Source organism: Anneissia japonica, unplaced genomic scaffold, assembly GCF_011630105.1.
Source record: "Anneissia japonica isolate Jap-2015-1 unplaced genomic scaffold, ASM1163010v1 scaffold288059_len961885_cov194, whole genome shotgun sequence".
In the NCBI taxonomy this organism is placed as follows: Eukaryota; Metazoa; Echinodermata; class Crinoidea; order Comatulida; family Comatulidae; genus Anneissia; species Anneissia japonica.
Window position 1 is genome coordinate 55,915 of NW_022740566.1, and position 21,985 is coordinate 77,899.

Here is a 21,985-nt window from a genome sequence, read left to right on the forward strand (position 1 = left end):
AGTCCTCTGGCCTTCATCAGCTTTACACATATATATATATATATATAGATAGATAGATAGACAGACCTTGGCACTAAGTGTTAGATATATATAACATACTTATTGTTATTATTAATATGCAATGAAACTTTAAGCTGATGTTCAAACACTGTAACGAATACACAGCAAGCATAGGCAAACAAAAGACAAACAACTACATAACAAAACCAAGGCCAACCTTTTCAGATTTCTTCCCCTGAAAACAAAATATTTAACATTAAATAACAAGATCATAGCAGACATAAAATTATTTATAAATAACTATTTCTAAAGTTATATCTATTGACATATTCATTCATATAACCAACAATACCTTGTTCAACCTACCTTTTTCAAACACCAAGTGAAACTTGAATCATTGTACATACAACACAAAAGAATATCCAAACCACAGTGATTTAGCATAGACTGGTTACCAACAAAAAACACTTTTTGTTTATATCTTTAGAGGTTGTCCTATTCTATGCATGGTGCCGTATGATAAAAAACAATGTAATTGTAAAGAGAATGTAGACTTACTGTTGCCATGGCTAACGTTAATGCCTCGTCATCACCTCCTCCATCATCCTCATTTTTCTTCATCATGTTTTTGGCACCTGATGCCATTTTCTTAAATCCCTTCATCGTGGCCTTTTTCAGATCAACTTTGGGTTTCTTAGGCTTTTTAAATTCATCTTCATCATAAACTATAACAGAAGGATGTTGGCCAATATGAGTATTAACAATACAATAAAAATAACAATAGTTATTATTATTATTATTATTATTATTATTATTATTATTATTATTATGTTACTAAAACCTATTCTAAGGGGAACGTAGACAATGGAGAAATTAGAGAACAATTAAAAAAAACAATGTTAAGGGGAAAATAACACAAAAGATATTCCCCTTAAGTCCGACTTACCGCATATTATTATTATTATTATTGTTATTATTATTATTATTATTATTATTATTATTATGACAATAACTACAACAACTATTATTATTATTGTATAAATAAACTATAGCAGAAAAATGTTGACCAATATATGATTATTAACACTATACTAATAATAATACAGTAGTTATTATTATTATAATGACAAAAACTACTTCTATTATTATTATTACTCTTGTTGTTGTTGTTGTTGTTGTAATAAAATAGCACTCTTCCACTAAACGTATTCATGTTCACTTCAAAATGCTGCACCAATGAACCAGCCAGAATATATCATTGCACCATCTTTCCAATGCTCACTATCAGGAATTATGGTGGCATGTTATCTTCAGCAATAGTTTTAAATGTCTTCTTGATTGACAACATCTTCATCAATTATTACAAACAAATTGTCAGGTATGCTTAGTCTTAAATTTAGACATATCAATAGTTCCAGTTTTTCTTCTCTTGTAGTCTATCATTGGAAGGATCAATTTCCCATGTCTTCTGAGCTGTGCTTCTCAATGATAGCTTTGCGACATATTATCACATTTTAGAATCACTTTTTTCTTTAAAATTCAATTAGTATGTTTAGTACCATGATTTTCCTGGTAGCAACACTAGGTTGAGCAGCACATAGCAACAAATGTAAAACTCCGCAGAGTGCATATATCTGCCCTGTGGCTGAATACAGTACCAACAATACGCAGCTGTCTATGATGGGCGAACCGGTAGCACCATTGTATTCAAAGCACATTGTTTTCTTGAACGCTGCCGGAATATGAGGAGCAATTCCATTATTTCCTTTTATGCTTGAGGGTAGAAGATAAAAATTTCTGTGACCTTGTCCTTTGACCTTTCTTCCATAAATGGAACGGTGTCTTTCTTTCGAATATATATGTACCATTCCACTAAATTTTACGATGAACCATTTATTAGTTTTTTCGTATCATCATGCTAACAGACAGACAGCAGTAACGTAGTTACATTGGTTACAGTCTGGCCGAAAGTGAGCATAATTGACTGAAAAGGTCAAGAAGTTTACAAGAGCAATTGGACAAACTTGCTTACCTGATCCTCCTTCATCCTCCCCAAATTCTCTGTCATCAAGGGCACGGTTGTCAAACTCATCAATATTGTTCAAATCAAAACCACCATCATCAACTGCATCCTCACCCTCAGCATCGCTACCTTCAGCATCCTAATATGAGGAGGTAATATCAATTTTTAATCATCATACAAACAAATATGAATGTCTAGGTAGGCTATGGTTGGAAAGTATCCTCCTTCAACAAAAATGTTATAGCCCCCCCCCCACCCAGTGGCAGTACGAGTTGGGGGAAGGAAGTTTATGTCCATCACTAGATAGCCCAAGCCTACCATTGTTTAATTTTTTGGATATGCTCTAATGTCTCAAAACAGCTAAAGAATGGCTCAAGATACCCAGTTTGTGTAAGTAAAGCGAGTTCAGCCCCAGACCTGATAATGGTCATTAGGGTCACCTTGTTGACCAACAGGTCCATCCCTCTACCAGCTGTAAATCTAACACTAACATTAAGCTAAATGCCTAGTCAAAAAGTGTTGCTGTGTAAAAGTCATTATGTTATGCTACTTACCACATTCATCAATTTCTTTGTTGCAAAATACCTAGTCCACCAATCTAATGACTCCTCGTCTTGGTCTTTAGCTCCTCCATCTCCTCCTGGTGGTGCAGGGGCTCCTCCTTCACCTCCCCCATCCCCAGGGGCCTAGAAAAGAGTATCAAAGTAAACAAATATTTCAATTTACATCCTGATTTCTGTTGGTATAAAATTATTATTTTGACAGGATGTACACAAATATTTAAATAAATATTTTATGAAATTATCTAAATTATATTTATTCAAAATGTTTTTGCTCATGAAAAAATTTGCCATGGTCATGTGAAAAACATATTCCAAGTTAAAGTACATACATCCATTGTAGTTCCATTTATACATACATGGATTAGCCTACTACGTAACTGGACAAGCAAGTATCAAAATTCCCACCTGGGATGGAGGTGCATCGCCTCCTGCTGCAGCAGGTGGCTGTCCTGGTGTAGGTGCTGGCCTACCGGGTTCTTCTGGTGTGCCTCCTTCACGCGTTTCTTCTGGAATCCCAATGGCTATATCGTCTCCTTTTACGGACTGTGCCCTGATAGACTGTGCTTTGATAGACCCAGCTTTGATTGATTCTGCCCTTATGGACAACGCCTTTTCCGAGTAGTGGCTTTTTATCGAGTTGCGTCGTGATACGCTCTTATTTGAAATCACATCCACTGCCAGATTATCAACACTCATGTTTAATGAAATCTATTTTATAAATATTTGTGGATAAAGGAACATATCATTTATTAAGTTCACCATAATTATAACATATATATTATAAAATAGTATTTGGGAATGTACTGATTATTCCGTACGATAACACGTCAGGTAGGGCAAAACATCACTCCTACATAAAATAACAATTATGTCTGCAAATTAACAAATTTGATTAGATTCCTAAGCTGTATTTAAACAGTATCAATGTACTATATATATTTATAGTAGTAGTATGTAGTGTAACACTATAAGGTTTATTTTTTTTTTTTTGGTTTTGAACTTTTTGCTATCTCTGAACTTTATATACAATTGACGTATATTTTCTTTTGTTGAAAAATTGAAATATATAAAATCACATTCAATAGGAGGTAAAGAAAATCAAATCATAGCAAAACAAAATAAAGACCAACAAAGCAAAAATCTACCTGATCACTAATTACACCATTTGGTGGGCCATTCATTTCCGGAATCAACATCTGTGTGTCGTCCAGTCCAGCCACATACGAACCATTCCGAGAGGGGGCAATAGACCCGGAACGTGACTGAGCACGTGAACCAGGACGAGAGCCAGCATGTGAACCTACGTAAGATCCTCCTTCAACATTATCTATCTCGATAATTGCTGAGGAAATAGAATAAAACAAGGGTACAGAAAGTTTGTTAAAATATTTGGACGCCTTATATTTTTGTCTGGTTTGAGAGATAATTACAATATGTACAATATGACAAAAACATGAAGAGACAAAAATGCACAAGAACACACACACATTTAAATATAAATATAAATAGATAAAAAAAAAAATCAATCACCATATAATCAACTTGTCATTGGGTATAATAGGAATACTATGTTATCACTATTAATATACTAGAGGATGCAAATACATTATTTAGCAATTATTGTTAATTAATTCTAAAAACTATGACAATTCTACAGAAAACAACAAACTGAAACCTGCTACTGAGCATTTTCCCTGCTATTTGACTAATGCTATTATGGTAGTACATATAAGTAAATAATCATTGACCATTTTCAATATTTTATTCAACCAAACTGCCTTTCATAAAACTCTATTAATAGTAAATAGAAAGATTTACTTCATTATAACATGTTTTTAAACCCTTCTGATAAAGGTACCATCACCATGTTATCAAATACAAAGATATGTCATAGTTATTAAGGATATTATAGTTATTTAAAAAACCATATATGCAAATAGTATATCACTTGTATTTCATTTTTTAAAAAGGTAGAAAAGGAGGTAAGAATAAAGGATCAGAACAGTGTGCTGAAAGAAGGTCAATGCAGAATGATATACTGTAGTTCCAATAGTTATAAAAACAATTTCTACCAAAAAAGTATTAGGATAAGGGGAGGGTGTATTTGGTTAAGGGGAGGGTTGATTTGATACCTGCTATTCCCCCATTCTCTTCACCCTCTTCTTCAGGACCAAGTAGGGCTAACAGGGAGAGAATATTTTGTAACAAGTGTTCAAGGTAATGTGGATTTGTACCATTAAGATAAAAAATGTTTATAATTTCTTGTTTACATTTCATTTTGTTAAAACAATTATAAAATAGGCCTAATTAAAATCATAGAATCTGGATGACTGAGAAACTATGTCTTTATTAACAAACAAAATACTTATACTGTGAAGATTATTCCATATCAAATAAATTTTTTTTAAATAATTAATATAATAAGCAATACCTGGTTTCTCTGCCTCTGGTTTAATCATCTTGACTTTGTAATTTGCCAAAGAGTTGACCACATGTGTACCTACCAACGTGAAACGTCCAAAACTTCTGCAGTCAACCACTCGGATTGTCAAAGGTGGACAGTAAATTTCATTTTCAGGAAGATCCTTTTAAGATAAATAATTTTTACATTTGTTTTAAATATTTACATTATTTTCAAAACCTACCAAATGTTTAAGTTTTTTTTCTACAATTTCCACAAAAGAAATGACCAAAATAGTTCTATCAAAATTTACCACAATATGTTTACAATTATATAGTGAAATACATACTCCAAGTATCCAAATGCACGCCATTGTGTTGGGATTCAATATTTCAATATTAATTATGTCATCATCAGGAATACGGCCCACCTGCTCCGAAATCAACGAAACCAACGAAACCAACGCCGGATCCAGCGGAGGGGAAGGACCCGCCGAACGCGAAGCCGACGAATCCTCCAGCGGTGGAGGCGAGTCATCCGGCGCCGCAACAACCCCCGACGCAGCCGGCAGCGAACCCTGAGATCGATTGGCAGCCTGAGCTGCCCAATCTAGAGCCGCCGCAAACTTAGTCGGGGGCCAGCGCACACAAACCTCGCAAGGCTCAGCCTTGCTACACGAGCGACACAACGGGCACTCCGAGTGCCGGTCGAGCTTAACACTCGGTTTAGGGCCCCCACACGCCGAGCACAAAGACTTGCGAGCGGACATGCCGATCGAGACTACAAAAACAAAGGATATCTTGTCAAGTTGAAAATAAATCCAAGGCAAAATAAGACAGAATAGCTTGAAAAGACTGCTAGAAATTTCAAAGGCTGGGTTTATCCAACTTCGAACAACGTCGAAAAGGGAATGAGGACGTTTGTTAGGGAGACGGTTCGCACGTGGCGCCTTGGGTCGGTCTGTTCCATTTTTTTTCGAAGGGGTGTTCCGTTTTGGGAACAATGGCAATTAGTCGGTTATCCAGGTAAGTATTCACGAAATAGACTCACAATTAGTGTTTAAAATTAATAACTAACAATTTCTAACAAATGTTGGGAAGTTTCAAACATTTGTAAATAAAGTCTACTACATAAAAAATATATGCAAATGAAAGGTTCACAATAGGTAGTGTTTAAAAATTTAACTAAAAATAATTTTAGTATAATTCAAAAAAATTTAAACAAAATTTACCACATCCAGGAATTTCACATTGTCTGTAAAGTTTGGATTTTTGTTTGCATTGAAAATGACTGCAGATGAGATTACATGACCTGCACATTCTATGTCCACTTTTGGTCTGTCCACTTTTGTCAATTGAAGTCTCTTCATTTCACGCACTCCCCAAAACATAAGCTGGAAAAAGAAGGTTTGAAAATCTTTGCCATGTACTAATAGTGCTTTGTTACCTCTCCCGAAAGGAGGTTATGTATTCAACGCCATCTGCCTGTCTGTTAGCAAAATTACACAAAAACTAATGAATGAATCATCGTAATTTATTGGAATGATACATAATAATTGTGAAAAGACATCATTCAATTTTTGGAAGAAAAGGTCAAAGGACAAGGTCACGGTCACAGAGACTAAATTTTTTTTTACCTCGAGCATAAAAGAAAATAATGGAATAGCACCCATCATACACGACTTGATTATAGTTCGGTTTCAGGCACAGGGAGGAGATATGCACTCTATGGAGCGACTGCTTTAATTTAGCCATTTGATGAGCAACCTAATTATGTTAATATGTACAGTAGAACTACTCTACAAACACACGAATAACTACAGTAGAACATCATCACTATTATAGAATAAATCATTTTGTAATAAGTATGCCTACCTCAATTCTGAACCGTGACATTACTGGCTTGATTTCCCTGGGTACAGCCATGATGGTGTTTTTGTTAGTGCCAGCATCAGCAGGAACTTCAATAGCAGGTACTCCTTGAGGTAATTCACCCTCAGCAGTTAGCTACAACCAAAGAAATGAGGATGGAAAATTCATATCAATAGATAGATAGATTTTAAAATTTATATAGCGATGGTTAAACCAAAGTTGTTACTACTGAGCGCTTTACAATGAATTACAAAATAAAGAGCAAAATACAATAAAGTAATAAAATAATAATAATACAGTAACAATAATTATAAAATAATAAAATAATAATAATAATAATTAAATAATAATAATAATAAAAATAATGAAGTAATGAAAATAAAAATTTTTCAAATTTTTGTATCTACTGGGGTGGATTTCGTGTGAGGAGGGGGGTTCCCCCTGCACTTTTGGAGAGCTTATTAAGAAATTATTGATTGCCAAAAATGCTTCACAGGTTATTTTTTTAAAAATTCCCAGGGGCATGGGTAGTGTTGCCTCTTAATCAGCCCCCACCCCCTCTTTCGGACATCTCTGGATCTGTCCCTGCCTTATATATTAAATGTAATATTATGCATTTCACATTACAATTACATTAGATTTAATCATTGATTACAATAATTTAAACTCACTATATAAAACATAATGCTTTTCCATATCTTTTGGATAATAAAAAATGACTTGAATGTTTTACCAATTATACATCAATATTCTCAATTTGATATTTATAAACACAACTCCATTTACATATGTTTATCCCTGACCTCTCACCAACCTCAATCATTTCTATTGCACATAATATTTCCCCTGCCGGTGTCTGCCCACGATAAATGTTATACCAAGCCAGCATGGGGGGGAACCTTGGTTTACAGTATACATCATCTGGTAGTTTGATCACAGGTTTCACTAATGCTCGTCCAATAAATTCTGTTCCACCCTTTAAAATAATACAGAAGAAATTTAAGTATGAAATCAAGCAAAATATGCTTTTCTATATTATTTTATTACTGATGACAATTACGTATTTGTTGGCAATTCTTATTGTGTTTTATAATGTGGTTTGAATACTACTTGAAAAGTGATAAAGAGTGCAATTGTTTTAAATGAAGTTTAGGGATGGTTGCATTGACAAAAACCTGGTACCTTAAGAATGGCATTTTTACCAAATAACCCTACCTCATTTAACTACAATAAGATATATATATATATATATATATATTGGTTTTACCATAAACAGATCTATAGAGTTCAATCCCCCAAGACATAATAGAACAGTCAAATTCACAGGAATGTGATTGGTCTGAGACTCTGAAACAAATCACTGATAGGCCAAATGTTTTATTTAGTGAAGCAGACCTACTGGTATTTGGAGGCAATACTCTGTCCTTTGCAGTAACAATTTGGAATTAAAGGTTGTTCGGTATTTGAACTTACCCCAAGATCTTTGTCAAAGACCTCCACTGCAATGGTTGGGGGATCATCCTTCATATCCTTCTTGTTACCATAGACAACCACTTGTTCAAAAAGTAGCAATTCATCCCAAGTTGGCGATAGTGTTTCCTCGATGACCTTAGAAGAAAATTATTCAAAAATATTTAAAAATTCTCACTAGAGGTTAAATAACAAAATGTAACTAAATAACTTTAAAAATGACTGAAAGAAATAATGTTCGCTTTTAAATTACTGGAGTTGTTTCCCAATGCCAGTCCAGATTTTATTTGTATTTTCAAAGATAACTTTCATATAAAATAATGACTCGATACTGGGTAAGTAATAAGATGATCAATTTGGCATATAGTTAGGTGGATGGTTAAAATGCCCAAAATTTATCCACATGATCCTGGGTTAAAAATTAGTTAAATATCAATATTCATACCCATATTAAAAACAACTTTAGCCTCAAATCAATGCATCATTTAAACCTGATGGGAAATTCTGTATACCATGTTGGAGAAAATAAAAACATTATTAACCTGTGTTTCTCTGATTTGGTCACCAAATATAACTCTTGCAAATGGATCCGAAAGCCCAGAATCATCAGAACCAATGATACTCCTCGCCTGGTACATATGGCATCGCAGCTGGTAGCAGTGTCGCTCTATAAGCATTTTTAAGTAATATACAATATGTTATGTGTATATATATTATGTAAATAAAATATATTAGACATAAGCATATTACCATAATTACATACAGACCTGCTATATAGTGATCAACACAAACCAGTTAACAAATTGTAACACCAGTATCAATATTACAATCCTCATGTATAAGTGTTATGCCAGGATTTTGATATATATTATGATGCAAAATACTTTAGAACAAATAATAATAATAATAATAATAATAATAATAATAACAATAACAATAATAATAATAATAATAATAATAATAATAATAATAAGTATCTTTTACACATCATGAAACAAACTTAACTATAAAATATACAACTAAACAAGAACTACTTACAAAAATAGAAACTAAAATGAAAACAAAAAAGCAAATTGATGGAATAAAACCAGAAACATTAGCATCATAATATGCTGAAGTGCACAACTTACCTTTGTAAGTGATTAGCAGCGGTGGTATGCCTGAAGGCTTCATAATCGACTTCACTTCCTTGGACTGCTCATAGCCTGTTGGAAGGCCTTTCATCACATCACGTCGATGTTTGTTAAGGCCTAGCCACAGGTACACATCAAGCTTAGCCTGTACTGACCATCCTTCAGGTCCTGAAGCCTTTTTGCCTGGAAGCTGCAATTAATATCATTATCATCAGTGTTGTTGTCATCGCTATTGTCGTTGTCATTGTCGTCTTTGTTTTTATTGCCATTACCCCCACCATCAAGACCATCATCATTGTTTTTGTTGCTATTATAAAATGTTAGGTAGCGCCTCATGCAAAAACATCTCAAAGAGTTTTTGTTTCTGGATGCAATTTTTAAAAAATTTCTTTTCAAATTCATAAAAGCTCTTGAAGATGTGTTTATGTACAGTAAATTAAACAGCATTTGATTAGTCAGTCATATATTATTATTTAAGAAACAAATGTATCCACAATTGTTTAAGGTGTATGTATAATACGTGTACCTCAAAAAATAACTTACTCTCAGAAACAGTGTGTTGATTTTGCCACAGTATTCTCCTTTTTCCTCTGCAACTACTGAATACATGAGCTTACGTGACGGAACACGGCAGTAAGCAGTTCGCTTTCCTCCGCACAACATCCATATAAACAAGTCTGGCAAACAATGTTGTGGCTAAATAAAGAGAACAAGTAGGTATTCATATAAAAGGTTCCTTAAACTTGATTTTTTTAAAGGCTGAATGGCTATTTTGCAAATCAAGTAAAATTCATTGATTTTGATTATACTATAAGTCCAACCATGGATGTATAAAATACTGTAGACCAACAAATATGGTGCAGCATCTTTAATGTTGGCCATCACAGATGTTGTAACATATTTGATGTTGGCCTTCAAAGATCATTTGGTATCTTTGATTTTGGCCATCACAGATCATGTGGCATCATTGTTGCTGGCCATTAAAGATCGTATGACAATTATTACGCTACTGCTAGTGTTTGAAATGGGGATAAGAGAGAAAAATTAGATCCATTGACTAAGCTGCTTCACGTGCACATACAGCACTACCAAGTTACCTCAGCAGCAAGGTGCTTAATCCGTTGCAGTAGTGATTTGGCAAGTTTCATCTTCTCCCTCATCTCCATCACTGTCGGTTTTCGGAACTTATCTAACCTCATCTTTCCAACCTTCCTCCGCAAATGGTTCTAAATTAAGAAGATGTAAAAATTGATTTTAAACAAAATATAAAATAAGATTTGCCATAAACAAATTTTGCTTTTAATACATGAAGAGTACATGGAGCAAATATATGGCAAGAACATGGCATATATACAATCTTACTTATAAGCACATCACTGCTAATCTATTTTCTTTATTTAATACCATAATATATATATAATTATATTAATAAAAGTACTTTTACATATCGTTTTTCATCAATAGTCTAATTTAAACAAATATTTTGACCAGTGGTTATGGATGTCAACTGGTGTTAATAAGCCTCAAATCCCATTTCATCTCCAGTAAGTTAGTCAAACCAATTACATAATAGAGTATCTTCAATTAAATCTATCTAAAAAAGCATGTATTAAATATTTAAAAAAAAAACCTAAGAAGCTCAGATAATATGTTTTCAATTCTGCTTGTCAGTAAAATACATTCAGGTTATTAAGTCCACTGTTAGAAATAGTATGAAGAAATAAGGTGCATCAATTGATCAATCAATAAATAAGTAATTTTATTAATTTAATGAATTAATCTATCACAATCACAACTTTTATATATTTAATCATTCATTTTTGAATGAAAAATATATTTGAAAATTGATATTTGCTGGCATATAACTTGTAAACCTAGCACTTAATGTGTAGAACTATGTACATCTATTTAGTATAATTATGTAAAAAGAAAGTTAAACCTGATTCATCAAGACTCTAGTATAGATATAGATAAGAATACATTTTCAAAGAATTTTAAAGTGTGCAAAAGAATGACTGAAACTGTTAAGCAAATCACACACTGTGTACAACCGTGGCTTACGAATCCATCACCACTTTCTTGGCTATTTACGACATGATACCGTTTGCCGATTTTTTATGGCAGACTTTATAGTGGACTGTTATTAAAAACAATCTGCTTGTTCGTGTTTTTTTTCGCTCAGCTGACGATTGTTGGTACAGTGTGTGTCTGGCTTTAGAGAATGCGCACGCATTACTATATATAGTAACAAAATATATAACACAATGATGTTTTGTGTATAAAAGCAAACAGTGTTGGGTTAGTATGCGCAGAAGGTAAGCAGTCCAAATACAATGCTGTGCTCTAGGCCTACATGCGCCAGTTCTACCTTATTACTCCAAGATTTTTTGGGAGCTTTGGGAGTGTCGGATTGCTCATCTGTCTCCATTGCATAAAAATCTTCTTCATGTTTTTCCCCTTTATATACTACCAAATTGACCTTTTTACAAAGGGATACCTTGGTTGTATAAAGAAATCATTGCACTTCAAATGAAAATACTATTTTTTTTTTAAAGAAAATTATGATTTAAAAATGCAGGCTTTTACACATAAAATATATACAAACATTTAATTTATTTAAATATATTAAATAAACAATGTAATGTAATTCAATGTCTATCAATTATATAAGATACAGTAAGCAGCCTATCATTGAACACTTTTATACTAGCCAATTAATACAGAAATACCATACTTTGTGTCTTGGTCTCAATATGAAATATTTTCATAGTCAACATATTTTATTCTATTTTTATTCTATTTCAAATCATCATCCAACAGTTAAACCCCAATGCAGAATGTCTTATATTAATACACTATATAAAAATATTAAATATACTGTACAAATTAATTATTAATACAATTATTATATTGGAAATTTTAAAAAGATATTGCATATAAATATAAATACATTACAAAAATAATACTTGCAGAACACATATGTTGACCATGCACAGAATATCTAACTTAGAACGCTTACATTTTTAAGAAAATTAATGAATTAGGACCAGGGAAAAGGACTATCACTTTCAAATGATTTATTAATGCATATTTTTAAAATAAAAAATCAACATAGAATAACATTTATTTCTTTTAAACTTTAATTGATATTTTTTATGTTCACTTACCACTTCTGTAATAAGCATCTTATTTCTTTCTTTGTCCAGTTTGGTCTTTCCTGATGATGACCCTCCACCCGTTCCTTTAGTCAATTTTGAATAGTTCCTATCAGTGGGGTGTAAAATAATGTTATTAATATTACTTGAGAAAGGAGGCTGATGTTTCAGTCACTGAAGCCACTGCATATGTAACTGCTCTTTGTTTCGTTTTTCTAAGAACTTCTTCAAATGTTAGTCATTTTATATTTTAAAAATCATTTGAATCTAGGTGATATTTAATCTGTTTTCTTGATTATAAATGACAATAGCCTTGTTTACACAACAGGAGGTCACCGCGATGATTGCGTATATCCGTTGATATAGGCATTCTCCGCATTATGGATCAGTAACTGAGATGATCTACGCAGTTCAGTTTTAATCATGCGACTTCCTGGTACAACCGATAATTTTTTTATTGTGTAGGCGCGCGACTGGAGATCATCAGTGTTACCTATCTGATAGCAAACGGCCGTGTAAACAAGGCTAATAACTGGAAATAAAGAGTAAAATATTACATGAGTCCTTCAGCAAATTCCAACATTGTCCTCTTAAATGGACGATCTGGCCTGGGCCTTTCCCTCATGATTCTGTCATTCACCTCACCTAGACCATGTTCCTGAAGGGGGGGGGGAATTAAAAAACATATACTTTACATATTACAGTGGGTTTATCATCATAAAACTATAAAATTTATATATTTTTTAACTGTTCTCTGCAATTTAATCTACATAATAATTTCATTAACGTATGTATAAAAAATGCTGTAATCCACCAATAGTGAACATTCAGAAATGCTTAAAAAAAATAATATCGATAACGGTGATCATGAAAATTATAAGACGGTGTTTAGTGGGCTGATTATATTCAAAATCAGTCAAATGGTGAGCGCCCCCAGAAGTTTGTTAATGCTGTAAATTGCAAATCCTTTACAATAAACTGTAATCCAGAATCACTTTAAGTTTCTTCCTACAAAATTCCAGACTCAACACACAGTTAAACCCTGTTCAATTCAACTAAGCATAACTGATGAGTTTTGTACTGTGGAAAATGATTTTTAAAAATCTCACAAATTTCTCAGCAATCTTAGACAGAATGTTCATATTGTAGAATCTCCTTCTGTGGTCCTCTTTTGGAAAACGAAGAAACACAATCGGTTTTCGCTCCTCATAAGGGATGTGGTAATAGTTCTTGTCTTTCGTCTCGGGTTTAACAGGGAGTGTCATAGAAACACCAGCTTTCTCATCATCCTGGCTTGCCGACTGCTGCAACAACCCCGCCCCCTCATCATCATCACTACTGTCAGCCTCCTGCACATTTGCAGGTCTTCGTACACTTTTGCCATCTATCTGGTTGCCATGGACACCTGGATATATTCAAAATGTGAGCAATTAAAATTCATTTTTGTAAACAATCTAACTTTATAAATGCTAATCATTCATACTCAGCCTAATAATAATGGGGACCCTTTCTGAAACAAGCCTACCAGCTTAAAGTGTTATCCTCTGTTATCCATTTTTTTCTTAATTGTCAATGTTTTGCTTCTGGGTTTTAAATGATTGTTTGTTTTTTAAAATGTAGATTGATTATTTGTGATATTGAATGGATAACAATACATATTATACTATTCTTATTATACAAATAATTATTTTCTTTTTCATTGTTTTTTAAGCCATATCAGGTACTTAAGCTTCATAACAGGAGATGAGGAAGAGAGGAGAGATGGAAGGACACCATCAAAGCATCGACAAATCTAAGCTTCACAAATTAGGTCAGATTAGCAAAGGGCAGAGCAAGCTGGAGGGAACTTCAATGTTCCAACAACAGGAACATGGATTAAAGTATAAAAAAAGAAACAAATATATTACCAATAGTAAATTCAAATGATATTGGCTTGTCGCCATTTCCCATGTCAATCATGGATGCATCAAACACACTTGCAAAGAAAAAGAAGTCTTCACGTTTTCCAGCAGCATTCTAATAGAAGTATTTCAAAGTATACCAAAAGAAAATTTTAAAAATTTGAGATGCTTATTCAATTCACATTCACAAAAAATGGTTTAATAGTTGAAACCTCATAAAAATAGCATATAATCATAATACACATGAATAATCATACAAGACAAAATATTACACTGGTAGCGTGCTGTGAAAAATTTAACATGCGTATATCAGCTAGATGGCATCTGTGTGGAAGCATTTCTGCAGCACGCATTCTGTGTAGCAATCACATAAAGAAAAATGGGCATTGCAGGGGCTTGAAACAAAAATTTTAGCATGGATCCTGTGTATGCTCACTGGTTGGAGCTTGTAGATCTTTGAGACATGGTACAATCTTAAAGCAATAATTTGAACCATGCCTCTTGAAACAGTCAATATTTGTATACTATAACATGCGCTGACCTCAGATATAGGAAGTGCAGGCTCTACTTCAACACCAATGGCGCCCGACTCAGTTGCACTGTCTGTCATCTCACTTTTCATGGAAAGCAGTATTCGTCCACGGTACATGCAGCCCTCACCGACACCTAAATTGAGGAAGCTGTTGCTGTCCATGCTGGAGAATTGTCTGGTTGACCCATAGAGGTTCACCCAAGAAGGGCCAAATGTCGGTAGAAATCCTATCAACATTAAAAATTGCAAATATTTTAAATATGGCTTAAGCTCTATAATATAGAAGGGGTTTGGCGCAGCGGTTGCGCTTCTTGAAGTCGGAGGTTCAAACTCTCGCTGTGTATTTTGCTTGTTCCTTCGGCAAGGCACTTTACCTACCGGTTCTCTCTCTCCACCCAGAGTACAAGCGGCTACCTGGTATTTACAAACACAAAAATGCACTGATTACACTGCAACATTATGGAATTCTCCCAAGGGACCTGAGTATGTGTTCCATATGTCCTTGATCCAATGGCTGGTGTAATAATGCTAAGCACACAGAAGTCTCTACAATATGAACTAAAAGTCGACAATTATCATTATTAATATATGTGGCAAAGACAAGCCAAACCAGTCACTCGTCGCAAAAATAGATTTTGAGTTATTAATACAGTGTTAGAGAGTAAAATAATAGCTATAAAATGGTAAAAAAATCATTCAAATCGGACATTTCCTTATGAAGTTACAAGCGTTTAAGCACACAGCTGTTTAAAGAACAATATATGAGAAATCAGCTTCGAAGTTTATTATTTCAGGCATTTCTTGTGCAGAAATTATCTTTAAATTCTTAAGAAGTGTTGTTTTAACATTGAAAATGGGGAAAATAACAGCATAGAATGATGTGTACATATATAAAGGTTAGTTTAGTGCAATAAAATAGATTTTTTAAAATTTGACATTCCAGCTTGTTTTGGCCATTTTCTCTGAAACACAATTTGCGACGAGTGACTGGTTTGGCTTGTCTTTGCCATATATTCAGTAAAATATTATCTATTTAAAATTTTGCATCTGCTGTAAAATATTATTCTTCCTTGGAACATGGGAATAGGGGATGGTACTGTAAGTTTTGCATCTATTATTTCAGTAAAGAAATTAGAATTTTTATTTAGTCAAACATACTCCTAAACCTATATTTACATTAATACTGAACACTAACCTTCAGGGCCATCGCATGAGATCTTAGCCAAGTCAATATATGTGGTGCCTATGATGTCATCCATCACGCTATCTTTGTCCTTCAGTTGAACCTTAATACGCCGACACAGCGGTGGAAACAGCTCACTGAATACGATCTGTTCATTCCACATTGGCTCGTAGCGATGTTTCTGTACAGATGTCCGTTGCTATAAATAAACAGGCATCACAAATTTGTAAAAAAAAGTAAAATGCTATCAAATTTATATAAACCATGATAAAAGTTTCAATGCAGTATGTTTGAAGTCCTCATATATTTATAATCGGTAACTTTATTCAAAAAAACTCCTTCATAAAAAAATACATTGTGTAGCCAAAAGCTAAATTGGTATATTTTGTACAAAAGAAAAACAAGAACGAGAAACAGCAAAAACATCACATTAAAACAATACAAAAGCAAACCCAAAGCATCGGTATAAGTTCACTACGTTAAAATTGCACAATTTGAATTTTTCAATTAATTTCATTAGATAAGTGATGGGGCTATTTTAAAGACAATACAAAAAATGAACCCAAACCATCAAAATTTCACAAAGTTAAATACAAATGCAAAATTAAATTTATTCTTCAATTAATTTCATTAGATAAGGGATGGGGCTATTTTTAAAATGTTCAGTCCTCAGGAAATGCATTTCATAATTTCTATGTTTACGAAGTTTCATTGATGACATATTTTTAGATTTTGGGAACCAGTGACTAAATCTTTTATCATTGCTAATTTTTTTAGCAAACTTTTTGCATAATAAAATCCTACGTTGTGTGAGTGATTCCAGCCCAAGTTTTTTGAGAGCATCCTGATAGTCAACATAATTGTTTACAAGAATGGACCGACATACACGTTTTTGCAAATTTCTTTCAAATCGCAAACAGAGGTGCAAGTATAAAAACTGTTACTCTGATTGGGAATCAATACTCCTGTAACCATGTCTCCTTATTATCAGTTGCCAGTTGGATTTCTGTATAGTAAGAGTATTGTGAACATTTTTTCTAGTATATTCAAATGATTCTGTGTTTGTTTTTAATTATAATGCAATAATTTCAGACTTTTCCTGCCTTCTGTAATGTATTTTAAATAAATAAATAAACAAACAAACAAATAAATATATTTAAATTATGAGGCTTGAGGGTAGCCTTTTTATGCTTGTTTCCAGCCCTTAAGGATAGGAAGGCGAATAATTAGGGATGTCTACAACCTGCCACATGTGAAAATGATTCAGCTTTAATCTATTGTTTTGTGAGATAATAATATCAAAGCTTAATCCTATCATTTGCATAAATATCAAGCAAAAAACAGTGAGGCATTTAATCAAACTAGCACATATGAGGCAATTACTGGTCAGCTGTTACTAAAGGTAAATATAGACAATTGACAAAAACAATGATGTTTTTTATATCTTTTGTGATTTAAATTTTTATCTTTATCATATTATATATTTTATGAGGGAGGGGGCAGCTGGCTTGAAAAAGTTATAGTGATTTGTTTGCTTAAGCTGACCATCTTTTGGTCAAATAAATAAACTGAAACTGAAACTAAAATGAGAAAATATCTTCCTAGCCAATTAAGCCATGATTAAAATGCATAAACAACACCTTGTAATCTTTTTTTTATACTCAAATAGAGTATTAATTTTTGCTTTCATCCAATAGTAAGTTCACTTGAGAATTACTGGCTGTAAGTAGGCTATGTGAAGCTTCAGATTCTCTCCATGACACTTTAAATGCTGTCCTCACTATCAATTTATTTTTGTGATTACAAAACCAAAATTTGGCTATAATGTGTCATTACAACATCATATGGACAAATCACAGGTCAAATGATAGTTGGACAGAGTATTATGTGTGTATGGTTGTTTTTAGTCAAGAAAACCAAGAACTCAAATATAAAATTGAAAGGGGGAAATTTTAACAAACAAACCATATGATTCTTTCTAAAAAATATCAAACATACTTGTTCATACAGGACTCACATTAATTAAAGACCCTGTTAATTAAAGACTCCCTCCAATAAAAGATCACCTCAAATTTAAAGATCATTTTTCTGTGGTCCCAAATTAACAAATACCTGTTATCTTTATTGTTCTAATTAGAGACAAAAGCTGCTAAATACCATGGAAACTCCAGTCACAAAAGTTGTCTCTAATTGGTGGGAGACAGGCTGTATTATTTATATTTGTTTTAATATGAAGATGATCAATGGTAATGTATGTAAATTGCTTACAGTTTGTCCTGCAAATGTGATTTCTACATAGGGGTCGACAAGGTCACTGAGTTCACCAGTAAACACTTTCTTGACATTGGCTAACATTCCTGAGTTCATGACAGGCAAGTCTTCCGCTTTAAATATTTTTACGAAGAACTTTGCTAGTTGCCTGTCTGGCGACACTCCCTCTGGTAGGAATAGGTTACTGGAAAATGAATAAAAACAGGAGACATGAATAAACATGGCTCAGAGATTATAAAGTCAGTTTACTTAATAAGGTCTATAAAATAAGAAAAAAAAGACATGGCCTATATCGTTATGATAATGGATTATGGTTTTTTTTTAATTTTTATTTCTTATACACATTTCTTATACCCACATCTCCCTCTATTTGTGTACTCCATTGGCTATGAGTCCAGCAAAGAATTGAATTGAAAATATTACTTATAGTCTGCAAATCTCTTTCGGGCGTATGCACATCGTACCTATCTAAATTCATCAACAAACATACAAATTTGTGATCCACTTGATTTGTCAGACCAATTACCTCATAAGCGTATTGGCGATGATTCTTTCCCATCTGTAGCTGCTCCACTTTCACTCTTTTAGACAGTCTAAGGCAAGCCTCAAAATCTATCTGTTCAACTGAGTTTTTTGTGTGTTGGGATGGGATTGGTACTCTTGCAGTTATTTCATTTTAATCTTTTTTTATCCACTATTACCTTTGAATTACTATGGTCTTTGATTAATTAATAAAAAGCATACTCTGTTGGTTTTGGTTGGGATGGGCTGTACTTGTAGGAAATATTGATCAGAGTGGAGGGTAGTTAGCGCTTTGTAACCGCAAGGAATAAGCACTATAGAAGTACCGAGTAACAAATTTTAGTAGTTCACCTTTCTAAGTCATCATCAAGGTCATCATTTCTATTTTTTTGTGATTTGACTGTGTCTCCTTTGCCTAGCACAGCAATGTCCAGCTTCACGTAGCCCTTGGGTCCACCATTTACATCTTGTGGGTCAATCATGATGGCCCATTTGTGGTAATAACAGTGGTCTATAAAAACAAAAGAAATAATATTTTAAAGAAGAGGAAAGGCCTACAGATTTCTGGAAACCTGCTTTATAGCCATGCACCACTAAAGGCAAACCATACAGCACAAGTGATCTAAATGTAGGAGAAATCATATAAGAGCGATCTCATTTATTGTTTTTGTCGAAAGACAAATTTCCAGTATACATTTCTGTTATATTTGGACAATAACGAATTTGATTTGATTTCAACATAAAATGTATAAAGATGAGTGACACCAATTTACACTAGGCTCATTTGTGTTTATGTTTTGAGATAATAACAATAGTATTATGGAATAGCATCACTGAAGCAATTGAGGTGTAGTATCAAATAGGGTTGTGTCTAATTATGGTGGATGATAATTTTCTTTTTAACCACAAAGACATAAACCAAAATGTATGAATGTCAGAAAGCCTGACTACATTTAACAGAGAGATAGATAACTGTTATTTTCTATATATCTGGAAATTAATTTTCCTTTTTTTTTTCAAATACATTACATAACAGAGATTTATTAGACAAGATTATGACAAAAGATTTAAAATTATGATAAGAAACAGTGTAAATAGGTATCGATGTAAATAATTTGGGAGGGTATAGTGTAAATATTCAGATATGTTTAATTGGACTTGGACTGTCATCCAACAGTACAAAATGTATTGTACAAAATGTACACGTGGTGTTGTTTACAAAGGTCATTTTCAATGATTACATTAATAACAAAGCTTTGTAAAACAAATATGCAAATCAGATACTTTCACAGTTCTATTGTCATGACAACCCTCATAAAATATCACCATTAAATTTATACATAAATAATTACCATACTAAACCGCTTATTAATTTCAGGAATTCAAGGCTAGGAATCAAAATATCCATTGATTGACAAATTCAACTTGAATATGTCATTTTTCAATTTTCCCTTTGTCTTTAGTTCTGTGAATCTCATTGTTAATTTTAAATGTGTTGTTCATATTGCATCATTTATATAATATTTATCTTCAATATCTTATACTGTATTCATTATAGATCAAAAATTTCCAACAAAAATTGAAGCTGTGTATACCTGGAGCATAGTAGATTGTTCCTACATCCAGTTTAAACATGCCTATGACAGTGCCGGAGCGCAGTATGTTTCTTGAATGTAGTGCCTTAAAGATTGGATTAAATTTATTCCAATAAATTATATCAACAAATACAAAACACAATACACAATAATACCGTAATAGATAGATTTATGTGGCGCAAATAAACAAGAATTGTATGCGCTCGACGAAAGGTAGAGGCAACAAAAAAATGGATAAATGAAGCAAGAAAAAAAAAACACCAAGCTAGCACCCAACCCGAAGTATGCGGTTACACTGTCATCGTCAACCAGAGATCTGTGTTTATGTATTGGTTAAGTCTTGATTTTTTCTGGGATCAGGTGACTCCTAATTGTTGTTTTCTTATGTTGTAGGTTGCATCATTATCTTTATAATTATTATTATGTTATTGTTTTTTGTTTAAACACTGCCATTGTTTTTTTTTAATGTATGTTACATATCTTTACACTTACAGAGTTGTTTTTTTTTTTGTCAACAAAGTCAGTATATCATAAAATCAAAGTTTGACTCTAGATACCAATAAAATATTTGGCAAATCATTTAATTGTTTTATTCATGTAATCCACACAAATAATATGTAAAAAATTAATTGAGAAGAAAAAAAATGTGAAGGTAATACTTACAGTGACTTTGATTATTTTGTCAAACATCATTAGTGGTGCTTCATTAAAATCAAACACAAAAAGCTGAAATGAAGAATATAAAAACTTAATATGATTTCAAAGTTTTGTGTTACTATATTTATTCCAAGTGCATGATATTGTAATTTTTATTATTGTTTGGACCACAATAAAAAATGGCCTTTTTTGTCTATTGATATATTTTATTACTTACTTAATAATACTTTAAAATATAATATTTCATTATAAGTGAAATTTGCTAGTATTTTTTTAATCATTTCCAACTGTCTGAGATATGAGAAAAGTCTATGGATATTTCATCAAATCAAATTGAAATCATTGTGTCCTAAATATCAAAATTGTATTGTTGCATTTAAACCCATCAATATGTCTGGGTTGTATAATGAGCAATGTATGATGTAATAAAATGTAAGAATAAACAACAATCTATATCTAGTGAGATAAAGTCTTCAATATCACTACAAATGCTACAGTAGGTTTATTCCTAAATTTATATAACATACTTCATCCCAAAACGGACAATTTGTAGATTCCTTGACACTTGTGAATTTCTTCTGGTCTCCAACTTGAACACAAACTACAGGGTCAATGTTGAGCCCAGCTAGGTTACGAGCCTCTACTACTGTTACATTCACCTGCAAAGGACCAAATTCCAATCATTTATAGCAGCTTCAGATTTGGCAA

General features: G+C 32.9%; 1 protein-coding gene across 10 annotated transcripts in view; it reads right to left on the bottom strand.

Annotated features, from left to right (window-relative positions):
- Nucleotides 1-21,985, bottom strand: part of LOC117118272 (otoferlin-like) — a 59,417-nt gene that overhangs the window by 29,095 nt on the left and 8,337 nt on the right. For 7 of the 10 annotated variants that reach the window (XM_033262827.1, XM_033262823.1, XM_033262828.1 and 4 more), the window contains exons 7-34: nucleotides 21,805-21,936; nucleotides 21,284-21,346; nucleotides 20,621-20,705; nucleotides 19,377-19,536; nucleotides 18,501-18,687; nucleotides 16,245-16,431; nucleotides 15,059-15,276; nucleotides 14,524-14,632; nucleotides 13,726-14,021; nucleotides 13,174-13,274; nucleotides 12,629-12,725; nucleotides 11,830-11,958; nucleotides 10,559-10,687; nucleotides 10,005-10,157; nucleotides 9,459-9,651; nucleotides 8,871-8,995; nucleotides 8,332-8,466; nucleotides 7,673-7,834; nucleotides 6,862-6,993; nucleotides 6,219-6,380; nucleotides 5,018-5,171; nucleotides 4,719-4,766; nucleotides 3,732-3,928; nucleotides 2,992-3,294; nucleotides 2,578-2,709; nucleotides 2,033-2,162; nucleotides 559-725; nucleotides 218-235 (exon numbers count right to left, since the gene is read on the bottom strand). In XM_033262827.1, coding sequence (XP_033118718.1) covers nucleotides 218-235; nucleotides 559-725; nucleotides 2,033-2,162; nucleotides 2,578-2,709; nucleotides 2,992-3,294; nucleotides 3,732-3,928; nucleotides 4,719-4,766; nucleotides 5,018-5,171; nucleotides 6,219-6,380; nucleotides 6,862-6,993; nucleotides 7,673-7,834; nucleotides 8,332-8,466; nucleotides 8,871-8,995; nucleotides 9,459-9,651; nucleotides 10,005-10,157; nucleotides 10,559-10,687; nucleotides 11,830-11,958; nucleotides 12,629-12,725; nucleotides 13,174-13,274; nucleotides 13,726-14,021; nucleotides 14,524-14,632; nucleotides 15,059-15,276; nucleotides 16,245-16,431; nucleotides 18,501-18,687; nucleotides 19,377-19,536; nucleotides 20,621-20,705; nucleotides 21,284-21,346; nucleotides 21,805-21,936 — 4,104 coding nt within the window. The remainder of the gene's footprint in view (nucleotides 1-217; nucleotides 236-558; nucleotides 726-2,032; nucleotides 2,163-2,577; nucleotides 2,710-2,991; nucleotides 3,295-3,731; nucleotides 3,929-4,718; nucleotides 4,767-5,017; nucleotides 5,172-6,218; nucleotides 6,381-6,861; nucleotides 6,994-7,672; nucleotides 7,835-8,331; nucleotides 8,467-8,870; nucleotides 8,996-9,458; nucleotides 9,652-10,004; nucleotides 10,158-10,558; nucleotides 10,688-11,829; nucleotides 11,959-12,628; nucleotides 12,726-13,173; nucleotides 13,275-13,725; nucleotides 14,022-14,523; nucleotides 14,633-15,058; nucleotides 15,277-16,244; nucleotides 16,432-18,500; nucleotides 18,688-19,376; nucleotides 19,537-20,620; nucleotides 20,706-21,283; nucleotides 21,347-21,804; nucleotides 21,937-21,985) is intronic. The other 3 variants (XM_033262832.1, XM_033262831.1, XM_033262829.1) reach the window with 3 other exon arrangements.